The sequence below is a fragment of the Delphinapterus leucas genome, chromosome 19 (genome assembly GCF_059928025.1).
Source record: "Delphinapterus leucas isolate spDelLeu-1000000601 "Yukka" chromosome 19, BTC_Dleu_Yukka2, whole genome shotgun sequence".
Taxonomy (NCBI): domain Eukaryota; kingdom Metazoa; phylum Chordata; class Mammalia; order Artiodactyla; family Monodontidae; genus Delphinapterus; species Delphinapterus leucas.
Genome location: NC_143147.1, coordinates 27961155 through 27977884, shown reverse-complemented (window position 1 = coordinate 27977884; position 16730 = coordinate 27961155). Strand labels below are relative to the sequence as shown.

The 16730-nt window shown below is 48.1% G+C and overlaps 1 protein-coding gene across 1 annotated transcript in view; it reads right to left on the bottom strand.

Moving 5' to 3' along the window:
* The window catches only part of UNC45B (unc-45 myosin chaperone B), a 29229-nt gene extending 13037 nt beyond the window's left edge, over nt 1-16192 (bottom strand). The window contains exons 1-8 of the mRNA XM_089900828.1: nt 15896-16192; nt 15273-15309; nt 13893-14068; nt 12301-12390; nt 9669-9836; nt 8914-9082; nt 5597-5767; nt 2940-3111 (exon numbers count right to left, since the gene is read on the bottom strand). Of these exons, the coding sequence (XP_089756954.1) occupies nt 2940-3111; nt 5597-5767; nt 8914-9082; nt 9669-9836; nt 12301-12390; nt 13893-14068; nt 15273-15309; nt 15896-16063 (1151 nt within the window). The 5' untranslated portion in view covers nt 16064-16192. The remainder of the gene's footprint in view (nt 1-2939; nt 3112-5596; nt 5768-8913; nt 9083-9668; nt 9837-12300; nt 12391-13892; nt 14069-15272; nt 15310-15895) is intronic.
* Nucleotides 16193-16730: the final 538 nt, after the last annotated feature.

Here is a 16730-nt window from a genome sequence, read left to right as displayed (position 1 = left end):
CAGGAAGTTTATTTGGGAGAGCTCTTGGGATCAACACCTGTTGGGAAAGGGAAGAAATCAGGCCTGGATGGAGGGAGGCACTTGACTGAGATGCGGTCGTGACAAAGCCTCAGCTTGCAAAGAGTTCCAGAGCCGAGACACCCTTCAAAGTTGTTCCAAGTTGGGGTGAGGGACAAGTCTTTGGATGCTGGCTGCCCTGAGAAGGGTGAACAGCTGTCCTCAGCCAAGGCAAGTCCCCAAAAAGAGGTGACAGGTGAGAGCTGTCAGCCAACAGGCTTCCCAGAAGCTGGGGTGTCTGGTGGGACAGGACAGCAGCCACCACAGCACAATAGGGCTACCCTGATGCCTGCCGCACGACCTGACTCTGCCATGTAGCTGAGTCATGATGTAACCTGAGCCAGTCAGTCCCCTGTCTGGTCCAGTCCCTTCCCCTAACGAGTCGGCGGTGAGGGGTAGACTAGAAGAGCCAGAAGTTTCTGCCTTCCTTTCAAAATCTATCATCTACTCTACGGAAGGATCTCTGTATGAGGACGTCAGAGGTGACACACCTTCTGATCCTTCCGTGATCTGCCCAGGTTGATTTGATGTGGGGAATCAGGGCAGATGTGCACAGTGCAAATGCAGATGTGTATAAATGAAAGAAGAGAGCAGGGCTTCCCTGGTGGCGCAGTAGTTAAGAATCCGCCTGCCAGTGCAGGGGACAGGGGTTCGAGCCCTGGCCCGAGAAGATCCTACATGCTGCAGAGCAACTAAGCCCGTGCATCACAGCTGCTGAGCCTGTGCTCTAGAACCCACGAGCCACAGCTACTGAGCCTGCGTGCCACAACTACTGCAGCCCGCGTGCCTAGAGGCCAACTACTGAAGCCCGCGTGCCTAGAGCCCGTGCTCTGCAACGAGAGAAGCCACCGCAATGAGAAGCCCACACACTGCAACACACTGCCCGCACACCGCAATGAGAAGCCCGCACACTGCTCGCCGCAACTAGAGAAAGCCCACGTGTAGCAACGAAGACCCAATGCATCCAAAAATAAAATAAATTAAAAAAAAAAAAAGCTAAGGAAAATATAAAAAAAAAAAAGAAAGAAAGAAGAGAGCATGGAGCAAGAGTCAGAGACCTGGGCTCTGGTCCCACATCTGCCTCTGGCTGGGTAACTGGGCAAGTCCCTCTGGGGGAGAGGGATCAGCCTTGGGAGCTCCGGGCGCCCCTCCAGCTCTGAGAATCCGTGTCCTGTGCCTCATCTTCTTCCCACTCGGTGCCAGGGAACCAGCCTTGCATAATTAGTTGGGGTCTGCCCTTTAAACTGGTTCCTTATGCCAGCTGGTGCCTGAACCTCCACCCAGCCCCTGGCCCCTGATGAAGCACCTCCCTGGAGGGGGGAGGGGAGTGGCAGCCTCAGGCACCATTTGTTGAAGGCGGTGACCCTACCCACTCAGTGTCAGGTGACCTCAGAGGCAGCATGTACAGGCTGACCAGGAGGGGGCCTCGTTCAAACGGGGACTGGCTGGGAGATAGTTACCGGATACTGAAGCTGAGGTCGAAAAAAACCGGAGAAGCCCTGAGGAGCTTTAAGTGACACAAAGTCGGGATCAGGAGAAGCTATAGGATGGAGCCAACTTCGCTGGGACCCAAATCCAGGAAGCTGAGAACAGTTTTTACATTTTAAAGGTTTTTTTAAAAAAAAAATTGTGATAGAGACCTACGTGTCCCACAAAACCTAAACGTACTCTCTGGCCCTTTACAGGAAAAGTTTGCCAACCCGTGGAATAGAGAAAGGAAAGCAGAGTGAAGGCAGGGTCTTCACCCTCCCAAGATTCACCTGGTGCTTTTTAAACATGCAGCTTCCTGAGCCACAACCCAGACTACTGGGTCATGGGGTGGGGGGGGGGCGGTCCCAGAAATCTGAATAGTTTCCAAGTATGAGGATCATTGGAATAAAGGAGGGGGAAAGCCAGCTACCATGAGGAGAGATCCACATGGGGAGGAACCGTGGCCTCCCACCAAGAGCCAGCACCAACGTGCCAGCCACTTGAGCACGCCATCTTGGAAGCAGATCTTCCAGCCCCAATCCAGCCTTTGGATGACGGCAGCCCAGACCAACATGTGACTGTCATTTGTAAGCCCCAAAGCCAGAACTACCCAGCTGACTCTTGGCCACACTGCTGTCCTATTGTGAGATAACACATGATACTTCTTGTTTTAAGCTGCTAAATTTGGGGGTAATGTGTTACACAGCCATCAATGACTAATACAGAGCCTGACAGAAACGGAGCAGGACCCTATGGTCCTTCCCCCACCATGTCTTCCGCCTGCCTTTTGTCTGTGGAAAACGTTTAGCCAAACAAGTTTAATCAGAGAAGTGAGAAAAGGCAGAAACAGAGGAAAGCAGTCAAAGGAGACCAAATAAAAATAGTCATTAGGCGAAGTCCAGGGCCTTTGGTTCCCCTCAAGGGCTATAGATAATATTCTGAGCCGTATCCTGTTAGCTGTCTTATAGATACTGAAACCTTCACCAGGTGGAAGAAGTTAACTACATGATGACCAGGCTGTAGCCGTGACATAAGCTGCCACAGTTCTGAGAACTGGCCTCAAAGAAATGGGAACAAACTGACCCTGAAACTAAAGACTAACTGTACCTAAAACAATCAAGATGATACTGATCCGACCACTGCATGACTAATTTCAAGATGACTGTCAGAGCTGACTGTGCTGTTTCTGCCTGTAGCCCCCTCCCTCTGTCTATGAAAGCTCTTGCCCCCTGATTGTCTGGTGGGGTGGTGGGGGGAGTCAGCCTTTGGACAGGCGTCTGCCCTCCTCCCACCCCCAGGTTTCCAGCCTCCGAAATAAAGCAAACTTTTCCTTTCCACCAGCCTTGCCTCTTTACCGGCTTTAGAGCAACCAGTCCTACACTTGCAGTTACTCGACCCTCCAGGAAACTCACGTGATGTACTCCTCGCAGATCTTGCGGAAGTGATCACGCTCCGGGTCACAGCGCAGGTCGTCATAGAGCTTGTTGATGAGGATAGAGGCCAGCATTCGGGTGTTGTCAGTCAGGGGCAAGCAGGACGGCAGATCTGGAACCTGCCCCACTACCTTCAGGATCTTCCTCAGGCCTGCAAGACAGACAGCAGCAAGTGTAAGATGCTTGCCGGGCTCTGTCCTCACAAACGCTCCTTCTCGCTCAGTCCTGTTTTATCACCAGAGCTCTTTAGGCAGCATGTAGCTTATCCAACGTGAAGGGCACTGGGATGGGGCCAAGAGAGCCAGGTTCTACCCCTGACTCTGCCCCTGCCTGAGCAATTAGCCTCCCGCTATGGGCTTCTGTTTTCAGCATTTACAAAGTCAGGACTATTTGATCTCAGAGGACTCTACCAGTGCTAACATTCTGTGGGTTGATGTATAATCTTCCTCAAATACTATTTTATGCTCTCTTTTCCCCAGGCTTCAGTTTCTTTTTTTGTAAAATGGGAACAATACTACCTTCCTCATAGAGTTTGAGGATTCAGTGAGATAATGTATGGAAACTGCCTAGTGTCATTCCAGGCACATCATGACACTCAATAAATATTTATTATTTGTTTAGTAAATATAACATTTACTATTTATGGTTATTATCCCTTCTCTTCTCTTCTGTTGAAGAAACTTCAATGGCTTCCTATTACCTACCAGGCTAATTCAACCATTAAGTATTGGTTGAATAAATGAATGAATAAGTGAACGAATAAACAACCACCTTTTAGGTACTGGCTACCAAAATAAAAGACAATCCTGACATCAAAAAGCTCACAATACAGGGAAGGGAAGACAGATGTATAAAGATTACAATAAGGTGTAAATAAGAACAGAACAGTGACACCGCAAATGGTGTAATTCACTCCAACAAAGCAAGAGTTTCAAGTTATTTGGAGCACTTACTATGTGCCAAGAGCTTTCTATACATTATCTCATTTAATCCTAACATTGACCCTACTGGTTAGTATGAATCATTATCACCATCGATCAGAGCAGAAAACCAAGACATGGAGAAGCCAAGTAACTTGCCCAGGATCACATAACTGGCAAGTGACATAGCAGCAACCCTCTCCCAGCAATGTCTGATTTCAAAGCCCACGATGTTAACTGTTACACTACACTGCTGCGGGGACAATAGCTTGATTTCAGAGCCAGGTTGTAGAGGTTGGCTAGGAGCTGGTCAGACCTTGGGTGGGACAGGTAAACGGGAAGGGAAACATCCTAGGTAAACACTGGGAGGCATGAAACTCTGGATGTGGCAGGGAATTAAAAGTGCTTGGCATGTATATGCATAGCCGATTCATTTTGCTGTACAGCAGAAACTAACACAACATTGTAAAGCAACTATATTCCAATAAAAATTAATTTTAAAAATGTAAAGATCGAAAATAAAAGTGCCTGGCAGTAAATTTTGTGCTGTGTATTTTAACACACACACAAAAGCACTGGGAGGGCTGGAGAGTCATTGGAAGGGGCCTGATGAACCAACGCAAAGCCCCCAGCCTGGCTGTCAAAGGCCTTCATCAAATGCACCTGCTCTACCTCCCCAGCCTCACCCCCTACCCTTCCCTTCCACTCTGCCCTTGCCTTGAGCATCTCATTCTCTTTTGCTAGAACACTCTGGACCTCCTCCTTGTCCATGTCTGCCCCTCCCTGAACCCAAAAACTTACTTCAGGCTTGACATCCTGGTGGTTCCCCTACCCTGCCTGGTGGCTCCCCTACCCAAGTCTTCAGCCCAGTTTTCAGATACTGCTCCCCATCCCACCCCCATCCTATAAACCGTGTGGTTGGGCCTAAATCCTAGCGCAGAGAAAAGTCGATTGTCAATGCCCAGGCTTTGTAATACGTGCAGAGAAGACCAGACTGGGATGGGGGGGAGGGTGTTGAGAGGGGGAGGGTTAAAGCACTAGAGTAATTTGTTCAAGTCTAAGCACTTACACATGAACTTTGCTGAGATCTGTGAAAACCAAACAGGGGAAGTGCTGTATCAAAAGAGAATAAAGGTAAAGTTGCTGTAGGCTGACTTGAACCTTTTAGAACAAGGTCTGGTCTATATGTCATTATACCTGTGGGAGAATTTATCACAGCAGATCATAAAGCCACAGGTATGATTCTTGAACAGTTGAACAAGGTGATTTAGGAGAGGGGTGATGCCCTGGAGCTGACAAATTTAGTGACTATCTCCTGGCACATTGTTACTGGACTTTGTATAACGTACACAGGTGCCATTTCTCCCTCTGGAAGGCCTGTATTTTGCCATCCTGAGACTTCAGGAACGTTACCCCTTGTTGGTGGAGTCTTGTTTGGGTTTTTTTGGCACTTGCCTCGCTTGTCAGGAAACTCCACCCAGATGTTTTTGAGTGTGTTCTGGGTGTGTTCAGGCCCTGAATTCAGAGCCTGGACCTACGCCTTCACTAGCCCACTGGTGGATCCTAATATGCTAATGACTTTTCCTGGCTTTTCAGTTGGAAATGAAGACTTCTCCCAGACAAGAGCTGCACCCCTTCCACCTTCTGCTGGTTGCCGGGTACCCTGGTGCCCACTGGAAAGGCTGGCATGAGCCCCAGACCCTCCCACCTCCTCACCGTTATCCACCACATAGATGGTGCGTGAGTTGTCGTGAATGGCGAGGTCCTTCCTGGGGACGTTCTTATTGAGCAGGTTCAGGGCCTGATCCCTGCCCTGGCCAGACACCTTCTTACTGACCAGCATGTCAAGCAGGTGGTTGTTGATCTGCTTCAGGTCCTTCTTGGTGTCTGAGGAAGGAGAGGACAGGGGTAAATAGAGAGGACCAGGGTGTCTCAGGTATATAGGACCAGGGATGGCAGAGGCTTCTGGAAGGACTCTGGAAATATTGAATCCACTGCTTCCCAGATTTTGGAATTTCCCAGGAGAGTATAGTATCTCACTCCAAAAAAGGGAGGGAGATCTCTAGACAACACCCCCAAGGGGTCCTCCAGCCGCTCTGAACACCGACTTCTATGGCAGCCCATTCCATTCTTGAACAGTCTGGTTCTTAGAAAGTTCTTCATTCCCAGGCAACGATGGGCAGGGATCCAAAGGTGCTTCGTGCAGTTTTTAATACACTGATTTAATAAACTGTTTTCCAGAAAGGAAATTGACACTCCTTTATAGACATTTTACTCCCTGCAGATTCAGACATGCTGGGAGCCTGAAATTCAAGCATTTGCCTGGGATGCCAGGTCTTCCCTGCCCACTGGGGATCGTAAAGGCAAATGCCTCCTCCTGCTTTTGTGGTCTGAACTCTCTGGAACTTGGAGACTTTTGTCCTCATTCTAGATTGTAGCCCAAAGGCAAGCAGGCAGGCAGGTAGAAAAGGAAAGATCTCCAAGCCACGTTATATAAATAAATGATGAAGGAATGGGGCTATCTAACTGGTGAAGGAAAGACACAAATGTACATGATAGCTTGTCTTCAGATAAAAGTATGTCATGAGCATGAGATAGCAGACTTATTCTGTGAGGTTCCACAGGGCAGAACTGGGACCAGAAGTGAGTGGGATTACAAGGGGACAGATTTGAAATCAATATATGGAAGAATTATTCAGCAGAGATGTCCAACAGCTCACTCCCTCCGGAGGAAGTCGTGGCCCCCAATGAACCACACCTCTCAGTATTCATTCTCTTGGGGAGTCCCCTCCCACACTGGCCCTGGATTGCTCACGTGACCTTATGGCACACTCAGAGGCTTAAAAAGCACTTACACATTGGGGCTTGTCCATTCAAAATGCAGCCACCATGTTACATAGAGACCCAAGCTGCCCACCAGAGAGGCTACAAGGAGTAAAACCAAGATACCCTGGCCAGCATCTCCAGTTAACCACCAGCCATCCGAGTGAAGCCATGTTGGACCCTCCAATAATTCTAGTGCAGAAAAGGATCCTTACCATAGTAAGTCAGAACCACATCAAGAATTCAAGACTCCAAGCAGGTTAATTACTAGTACACAAAGAGCTCTTAGGAATCAATAGGAAAAACACTGATACTCCAACAGAGGAAATAGATAACAACATGAACAAACCATTTGAAGACAAAGAAATCCAAATGGCTAATAAGGATAAGGAAAAATAATGTCTAATTCGTAAATTTTAAAAATTCAAACAGATAATTATTACCTACTGAATAGGAAAATATCTTTAAGAATGATAGTATTTGAATCTAGTGAGAATGATTTGAGGCTGGAACTCTTATCATCACTTGGTGAGAGTAAAAACTGATGCACCCTCTCAAAAGGATTTCGAAAGTAAGGTAGTGAAAGACCTTTAGTTATGTTCATAGCATTTAACTTAGTACTCCCATTTCTAGGAATTTGTTCCAAGAAAATAATTACAAATGCAAATATAGGTTTATGTTAAGAATAGCTACTGAAGTGTTTTTTATAAGTATGAAATTAAAGGCAATCTAAATCTCCAACAATATAGAGCTGATTGATGAGTTATGATATATCCATACAATGGCATATAATGAAATTATTTAAGATCAAGCTTTCTATGAGTGAACCTGCCTCTGTGACCTTCCCAGCCAGAGCAGGAAGTTGTAAAATGATGTCTAGGACCTGGATATACAGGAAGAAGCCTGAGTTTGTATGTGCATATATGCAGGAATGAGACAAATGTTAAATTAATAATTATTCAAGTAAAAGGAATCCTCTTTAAGAATATTAAACGGTATGCAATAGTAATATAATGCTCAGAAAGGAGAAAAACACAAAAATATCCATAGCTGAATCCCAACTTTGTTAAATAGATATTTATATGGAGGGATAGAAGAAAGACTGGAAAGGGGACTTCCCTGGTGGCGCAGTGGTTAAGAATCTGCCTGCCAATGTAGGGGACGCGGGTTCGATCCCTGGTCCGGGCAGATCCCACATGCCGCGGAGCAACTAAGCCCGTGCGCCACAACTACTGAGCCTGTGCTCTAGAGCCCGTGAGCCACAACTACTGAAGCCCGCGTGCCTAGAGCCCGTGCTCCGCAACAAGAGAAGCCACCGTAATGAGAAGCCCACGCACCGCAATGAAGAGTAGCCCCCACTCGCAGCAACTAGAGAAAGCCCTCGCGAAGCAAAGACCCAACGCAGGCCCAGAAAATAATTAATTAATTAATTTAAAAATAAATAAAATACTGTACAGAAAAAAGAAAAAAGACTGGAAGGATACACATGGCAGTGATAGTAGTGGTTATTTGGAGGGGTGATTACAGGCTGTTGGGATCTTTTTCATCTTTACATATTTCTAAAATTTTCCACATTTCTCCATAAGCCCCTGTTACTTATAAAAATTGTTGTAAAACATGCATAAAATAAAATTTACCATTTTAAAGTATGCAGTTCAGTGGCATTAAGCACATAAACACCATTGTGCAACCAGCACCACAATCCATCCACAGAACTTTTTTCACCTTGCAAAACTGAAACTCTATCCCATCAAACAATTCCTTATTTCCTCCTCCCCCGCCCCTGGCAACCATCATTCTACTTTCTGTTTCTATGAGTTTGACTGTTTTTGAAATCACATATACATGGAATCATACAGTATTTGTCTTGTTGTGACTGGCTTATTTCACTTAACATAATGTCCTCGAGGTTTCTCCATATTGTAGCATGTGTCAGAATTTCCTGCCTTTTTAAGGCCAAACAATACTCCACTGTATAGATGGACACCACATTTTGTTTCTCCATTCATCCGTCGATAGACACTTGGGATGCTTCCACCTTTTAGCTGTTGTAAATTATGCGGCTGTGCCTCTGTTACTTTTATCATCAGAAAATAAATGTAAAAATATAACCAGGCCACCTCCACATGCACGGAACGCCCAGTCTAAGGTGGTAACTGACACTTCCTTGCCTCCACCCCCTTGAACCAAGGCTGAAAACTGTTTCCTACCCAGAACCAGGGCCTCTTCCTTCCCTCGATGCTCTCGCTTGTCCTCCCCAGACAGAGCGTCGATGATGGCCTGGAGCAGGTTGCAGACGGTCAGAGGCAGCTCTTCATTCTCCACGGCCATGAGGCTGCAGATTCGGTCTATCCGGACTGCGTGGAGAATCGCTGTGGCCTAGACGCCCCCAGCAAGGAGCACAGTCAGCTGTCTGCCCTCCCCTTCCAGCTGCCATGCAGGTTAGGGAGTGGGTGATAGCTGCCCCGTGCAGGAGGGACAGAAGATCAGGCAGCCAATGCCTCATGGGACCCGTGGCCTGGGAAGGCCCTCGACACAAGCCATGCCCCTTTCCAGAGGTGTAGAGCTGCTCCATCCAATACAGTAGGCACTCGCCACAGGGGAGGCATTGAACACGTGTAATGCAGCGAGTTCACATTGAGATGTGCTTGTGAGGTAAAATGCACACTGGGTTTTGAAGAGTTAATATGAAAAACTGTAAACTATCATAACCTTTGCATTCAGCTCTTCCGCATAAACCACTTTCAAGAAACTTATCTTTGTTTAGTCAGACCCATTCCCAGCTCAAAGAAAAAATAACAGGATCAATCTCTGTTGAATCTGGGGCCATACAACCAAGGTTGAGGGGAGACACTTTAGACGTTGTATCAGGGTCTATCCATGCCAACCACACCCTGCCCACAGGTCAATGCCAGGTCCTCAGACCGGCAGCCCTCCGTGCCATGAACCCTGGCCCTGCCCTCACCCTAGCTCGGTGGCCACTACACATGCCCGACAGGGTCCGTACTGCAGCCAACATCAGCTCAGGCCTCTTAGTGTCCAAAAGCTGCCGCAACAGGGCCACACCGTTGTTCTGGAAGATCCTCTCGGCCCCTGCTTCCTCACGGCTGAGAACAATGAGGTTGTTGGCCGCCTGAAGGAGGGAGGAAACAATGAAGGTCATGAGGGAAGTCTGGCTGCAGAGGCCTTGGCCATGAGCCAAGTGCAGGGGCTGGTGCAAGGACTAGGTCTTCAAAACATCTTTATATTCTTTTGCCCTATAATCCTACTCATGGGAACATAGCCCAAGAATATAATTCAAAACAAGAAACAGAGTAACTTACAATAAAGACCAACTGGATGAAATATGTTGCAGCCATTAAAGTCATAAATGAAAAGACTCAGAAGAAGCTTGGAGAAAACATTGGTAAGCAGAAACAGAATCACAGGTTCACTCTGATTGCACTTATGGTAAAATAAACCTGTGTATATATGCTTGTGGATAAGGACTTTAAAAAGGTAGGGAAATGTTAAATTAATTAAACAAGGAGGTGGCTTCAATGCCTAAGCAACTAAGTAAGCAAACCCAAACCACACTTGGCTGTACAGCAGAAATTAACACAACATTGCAAATCAACTATATTTCAATTTAAAAAAGCACAAAACAAAGCAAAACCTAACCCTGTATTGCCTCGAGTTTAAGAAATCGAACCTTAAGGATGACCAGTCACAAACAGCTAACGAGCCTTTCCCAAATAATGCAGCTGCTTCAGCTATAGCCAGTCAAATAATTCCCTTGTTTTGCTTCCACCTCTTTTCTATAAACGTCTTTTTCCTAGCTCCTGTCAGTGGAGTACCCCAACCACTTCTGTTTTCGCGCTGCCCAATTCAAACAGATTTTGCTCAAATAAATTCTTAGAATTTTTATATGTCTCAGTTTATCTTCTAACAGAAGTGAAGTGATTTCACAGGGGAAATTATTTTTCCATGAAAAATGTTCTTCGGGGCTTCCCTAGTGGCGCAGTGGTTGAGAGTCCGCCTGCCGATGCAGGGGACACGGGTTCATGCCCCAGCCCAGGAGGATCCCACATGCTGCGAGAGGCCAAAGCAGTGAGAGGCCCGCGTACTGAAAAAAAAAACAAAAAAATGTTCTTCGAATATGGTTTTGGCATTGTTTGTTCGTTTATCTGTTTAGGGAGATCTGAAGTTGCAGGGGGTTCTCAGGAAGGTTGAAGGTTGTGGGCAGAGAGAGCACAAGATGGGATTTGAAAGCCCTGGGTTTGAGCGCTGATTCTGCCACATGCTAGCTGTGTGACCTTGGGCAAGTCATAGCACCTCTCTGGGCCCCAGATTCCTGTCTGTAAAAATAGACAGTTGAGCTGGGTTTTCAAGTGTCTTCCTACCCTAAAGCCTTCCTCCTTGAGGATATATATACAGTCATCCCTCAGTAACCGCAGGGGATTTTTTCCAGGACCCCCACGGATAACAAAATCCACATATGCTCGAGTCCCTTATATAAAATGGCATAGTACAGTCGGCCCTCCTTAACCACAGGCAACCAACTGAGGATCGAAATTCCTTAAAAGGCCCCAGATCTGGAGAGGAGGCCTTGAACAGGCCCTGAGACCCTGGGGTTGGGCAAAGAACTCATGAGGCAGGAAAAGGAGGAGGTAGACAAATAGGTAGGGAGGCTGATTAGAGAATCCCAGGCAAGCATGAGCTGAACCATCATCGCTTTGTCAGTCAAGGGCTTTGTACTTCTCGAACTACTTTCATCTATAACAACTCAAGTCCTCATAAGAGTTTGCTATAAAAGATAGCTGCATATTATGTGGACTTATTGACCATTAAACTAACAAAAATTCCCCAGGCATTGTCTGCCAAGTTCTTATAAATATTCAGATATTCTTTTTTTTTTCCTCTGAAGGACTAGAAACATTTTATTTTTAAAAATTTATCTAATTAATTAATTTATTTGGTTGCACCAGGTCTTAGTTGAGGCACATGGGCTCCTTAGTTGTGGCATGTGAACTCTTTTAGTTGTGGCACGCATGTGGGATCTAGTTCCCTGTCCAGGGATTGAACCCGGGCACCTTGCATTGGGAGCACAGTCTTAACCACTGGACCACTAGGGAAGTCCCTAGGAACATTTAAAAAATGAAGCAAATTTGGCTAAGAGGATGGTATTCTGAATAAAGATTTTCATATTTCAGAATGACTTGTTGCAATGATTTGAAATGGAATAAAACATTATTTTAATGTGTCATTGTTTCTCAGGGCCAAAAGTAGGGTGAGGCAAGAAAGACACCTTGGGTGCAAAATTTACGGGGCACCAAAAACCTCTGTAATCAAGATAAATGCAATGCATTTAATAAATTTAATAAATTTGTATGTAATAAAGTTTAATAAATTTGTAAATGCAATGCATTTAATTAATTTGTATTTAATGCAATGTTTTAAAATATCAAAATCAATTTTGTTTAGTTTCTCCAAGGAGCGTCCTCCCTGGCCTGCAACCTGTCGGTGACGTTACCGCCCAGACACAGGAGCAGAGTCTGCAGTGGAAGTGCAGTTACGTGGCAGGTCCCAAGAGCACCCGCTGCCGGCCCAGCACCCACCTTCTCCAGCTTATCAGCTTTACTGTTTCCATCCAGGAGAATCTCAAACATCTTCTGTACCCTCGAGTCTGTGGAGAACTGCACACGGAGCTGAGGAGAGAGGAGGGAGTGGGGAAGAAGGCAGGCAGGGGTCCCCGTCATTCCAGTTGGCTCCACATAAAGTTCATCTCAATTAATAGCTTCCTGTCTCCCTCCATCATTCATTCATTCAACAAACATTTACTGAACAACTACTACGAGTCAGACACTGTATAGAATGGAGAACAAAGTCAAGTCCTTGCCCCACAAAGCTGACAGTCTGGTTATATTCGCCATCCCATTTGGTCTTGACAAGTCTTGGAAGGCAAAGGATCATCACCCCAGTTTTGAAGTCTAGTAAACAATTAGCTATTAGACATTTTAATATGGGCTAAAGGGCTTCCCTGGTGGCGCAATGGTTAAGAATCCGCCTGCCAATGCAGGGGACACGGGGGTCAAGCCCTGGTCCGGGAAGATCCCACATGGCGCGGATCAACTAAGCCCGTGCGCCACAACTACTGAGCCTGCGCTCTAGAGCCCGTGAGCCACAACTGCTGAAACCCGTGCACCTAGAGCCCATGCTCCGCAACAAGAGAAGCCACCGCAGTGAGAAGCCCGCGCACTGCAATGAAGAGTAGCCCCTGCTCGCCGCAACAAGAGAAAGCCCGCGTGCAGCAACAAAGACCCAACGCAGCCAAAAATAAATAAATAAAATACATTTTAAAAAATATATATGGGCTAAAACAGAAATATATCTCCAGGATCGGAAACCTGAAGCTGTTTCTAAGTACCTTTTCAAGCAAATTAAAACCGTTATTTTTGAATGTCTCATCCCTCACTCTCCCAACCCCAGTGCTCTGAAGCTTTCATAAAGCGACCTAACCGATCCATCATCCCCCATCTTGCCAGCTCCGCCTGCACCTCCCACTGCTTTTTTCTGCTGGTCTACAGTGCCACCTATTTCCATCACTCCTTAGTCTGTATTTTCTCAGCCCTTGAGTCTGCACTCTGGACAGTACGACGTGGTCCCACCATGGGACTGCCCCAGGCACAAAGAAGTTACTGTGTCTTGGAGCAAGGAGCTGTGTGATCAGTTACCTTCCTGCTCTTACAGTGGGGAAAGCAACACCCCAAGGGGTCCCTCAGAAAATCGGTAGCTAAGCCAGTATTAGGGTGCAGGATTCCTCATCTCTGGTCCAAGTTCTCCCGACCCCACTCCACTTTCCTAGAAAAGATTCCCTGTTCCTACTGGTTCCTGGCTGTCCTCCATTCCCCAGCAATGCCCTTCCCCCAGGTCCTAGGTTTCTCCTGGCTGCCTTTGTCCCCCCAGAGAGGAAGATCATGGTGCAGACATACTGAGTTGCAGTTTTTTAAAAAGCCTCCATCTGGAATTTAAAAGACTGATGTTCTAGTCCTGGCTGGCTTGCACCCTCGAACAAGCATCGCGGCATCTCTGATCACTCATCCAAGGGTGTGGAGGTAGGCCAGCCCCGCCTGATGTCCCGCTCCCCTAACTGGTCCCTACTAGGAATGGGGAGAGGCAGCCAAGGCTTATGCGCAGGGGTCTGGCTCACCTTCTCCTGGATGCTGGTGTTGAGCCTCCTCAGCGTCTCCTGGAAGTTCTGGTTCCGTGGCTCCAGGGTGGCACAGCATTGCACATCCTTGAAGGCCTGGGCCAACTTCCCCAGGTGCTCCAGTGCCTGGCATCGCCGATACAGAGCCTTGATGTCCGAGGAGTTGATGTCGATGGCTAGCAAGGGGGACAGGCAAGGCCTCAGGAGGCCGGACTACAGACCACCTTCCCCTCCCCCACCGCTGCCCCCAACTGCAGGGCTTCTGTGCCTTCCTTGGAGAGTATGCATCCATGTAGACTATCTGGTCCAAGGCTCCCCTTTGTTAGGGAGGCGGTAAGAATTACAGTCTCAGGGTTGGAAGGGAGCTTAAGGGTCATCTTGTCTAATTCCTGACTCTCCAGTCTCGGCTCAGTGATTCTTGCCAAAGACTCATCCAGCTGGTGCTTGCATACCTCCAGCAGTCCGGGAGCTCCTTCCTTCTCAAGGCAGACAGCTCCTTCGGAGAGCCCTTCCCTCCTCCCACCTGAAACATATCTTCCTGTAACTTTGCCCTTTTGTCTTGAGTCTAGCCCTGGAACACGTGAGATGAAATCCAATCCTTCTTCCTTGTGACAGCCTTTTATGTATTTGAAGGCGGCTCCCTGTCCTACCTGGGAGTTCCTTCTCTGAGCTAAATATTGCCACTTCCCTGCTCTTCACAGGACGTGTTTCCATTCCCCTTTCCAGCTGGGTCCCTCCCTTCTGAAGTCACTCCAGACTATCTCTGTTTCTCCTAAAAAAAAGTGACCAAATCAAACCCCAACACGGACCTATGCAGAGGAGAATCCCCTTCATTCTGCATATTATAGCCCTAAAAATGCAGCCAGGAGAAGTGTTCCCATTTTGATTGTGCTCTTAAGCCTAAGTTCTCTCAGAAGTTGAGGCACTCCACGGCCAGCGTTGACATATGTTTATTCCTCCTAGTGTCTGTGGAATGAAATAGTGCCTCCGTCTTCCCCTCAGGAAGCCCGGTCCCCACAGAGTGGACCAGGCTGATGCCCTGGTTATGGGAACCAGCCCTCTCCCCCCGCCATCCCATATGAACATATCCAAACTTCCAACAAACTGGCTGTGTCCTTACCGTGACAAAAGGATTTCTGGAAGCAACCTTCTAAGCAAAGAAGCTGCCCCAGCATATTTAACATGTAAAAACGTGACTTAGGGATGGCTTTTCTGGAGCTCTCCTTTCACATAAGGATGGTACATCTGAAGCCCCACCTATAATGCCCAGGATGGCGTTTATACAATCGGTCATCCCTGCGAGTGTCGAGAGCATCTTAGACTAAACAGGGATGCAGAAGGGGAGGGAAGGAGGGCAAGGCCCGAGTGAGGGGGGCTCACCTCTCGAGGCATCTGAAGCCGCCTGAACATAGCTCTCCTGAGAAACGGGGAAGGAGGAAACTTGGTTAATGTGGGCCCGACACAGTGACAGCCAGAGAGGGTCCCCGAGGCGAGGAGAGAGAGCTCGCTGGCAGCTGCCACCGTCAGAGGCCAGGGGAGCGCCCCTCACTGGGTGTGGAAAAGTGGACGAGCTTTGGCATCAGGCAAACTCAGGTTTGAACCCAGCTCTGCTACTAACTACCTGGAGATCTTGGGGAAGTTACTGAGCCCTCCTCTGAGTCTTGAGTTTGTTATCTGCGATATGGGCATGGAAGCAGCAGCGACCTCATGGTCTGCGGTTGAAATGCCACGAAATAACCTATGAAAGGCCCCTGTCATGATGCCACTTCCCATGAGTCTGCTTCCCGCGGGATGAGAACTATCTCCATGGATGAATTTCTGTCTCCCAGGGGACTGGGTCAGGCAATGGGTACCAGAAAGCAGTGGGAGGCACCCTTCTCCAACCTGAGGGGTCCAGTGAGAGGGCTGGGTTGATAGGTGTGCCCGTCAGGATGAGGGGGCTGCCTCCACACCCCTGCATCCTAGCCCTGGCCCTCAGCTCCCTGCCCCTCTTCATCCCAGACCGTTTTCAGGCCACAGGCTGCCCGGTTCCGATAGAGCGTGGCCAGGAGGGCCTTATCCTTGGTCAGCTTCAGGGCTTGGCTATAGCTCTTTGCTGCGGCCTTGTAGTCCTGGCGCTGGAAATGCCGGTTGCCCTCCTCCTTCAGCTGCACTGCTTCTGCCTCGGCCATCTGCGGGGACAGGATGAGCTCCGTCTGGCCGGCCCCTCCCTCCAGACCCGGGGCTGGGCTCCTGGCCTGAGGTCTGGAGCACCAGGTGCCCCATCGACCAGGATGGGAGGTGAGGATGCTGCCTGCAACAGACCCACCCGGAGCACCCGCGAATCCTTTGCCCAGAAGGACATCACAGCATTTGCTCGGAGTGTGGCCCGAGATGAGAGGGGTCTCAGAGACCCTGTTCCTAGGGAACTCTGCTCAATATTATGTAACAACCTAAATGGGAAAAGAATCTGAAAAAGAATAGATACATGTATATGCAGAACTGAATCACTTTGCTGTACACCTGAAGCTAAGGCAACATCGTTAACCAACTCTACTCCAATGTAAAATTAAAAAAAAAAAATCCCTGTTCCCCCCTCTCTCTCCCTCCCAGCTAGACACACCAAGGGCCTGAATTCTCACTGCAGGCCTTAAAATTTCTGGGTCCCCCTTCTCCCTCCCCAGTCCAACGAACCCTCCAGGCCAGCTCACTTTCTCACAAGGACAGTGTTCTCGGTCTGTCCTCCCCGGGGTGCTGCTCCGGTGCGTGTGAACCCCCAGCCAGCGTCAGTCTGCTCCTCCTAGCCCCCACCCAGGAGACTTTATCAGCCCTGCTAGTGGCTCCAGACCATATTTGGCC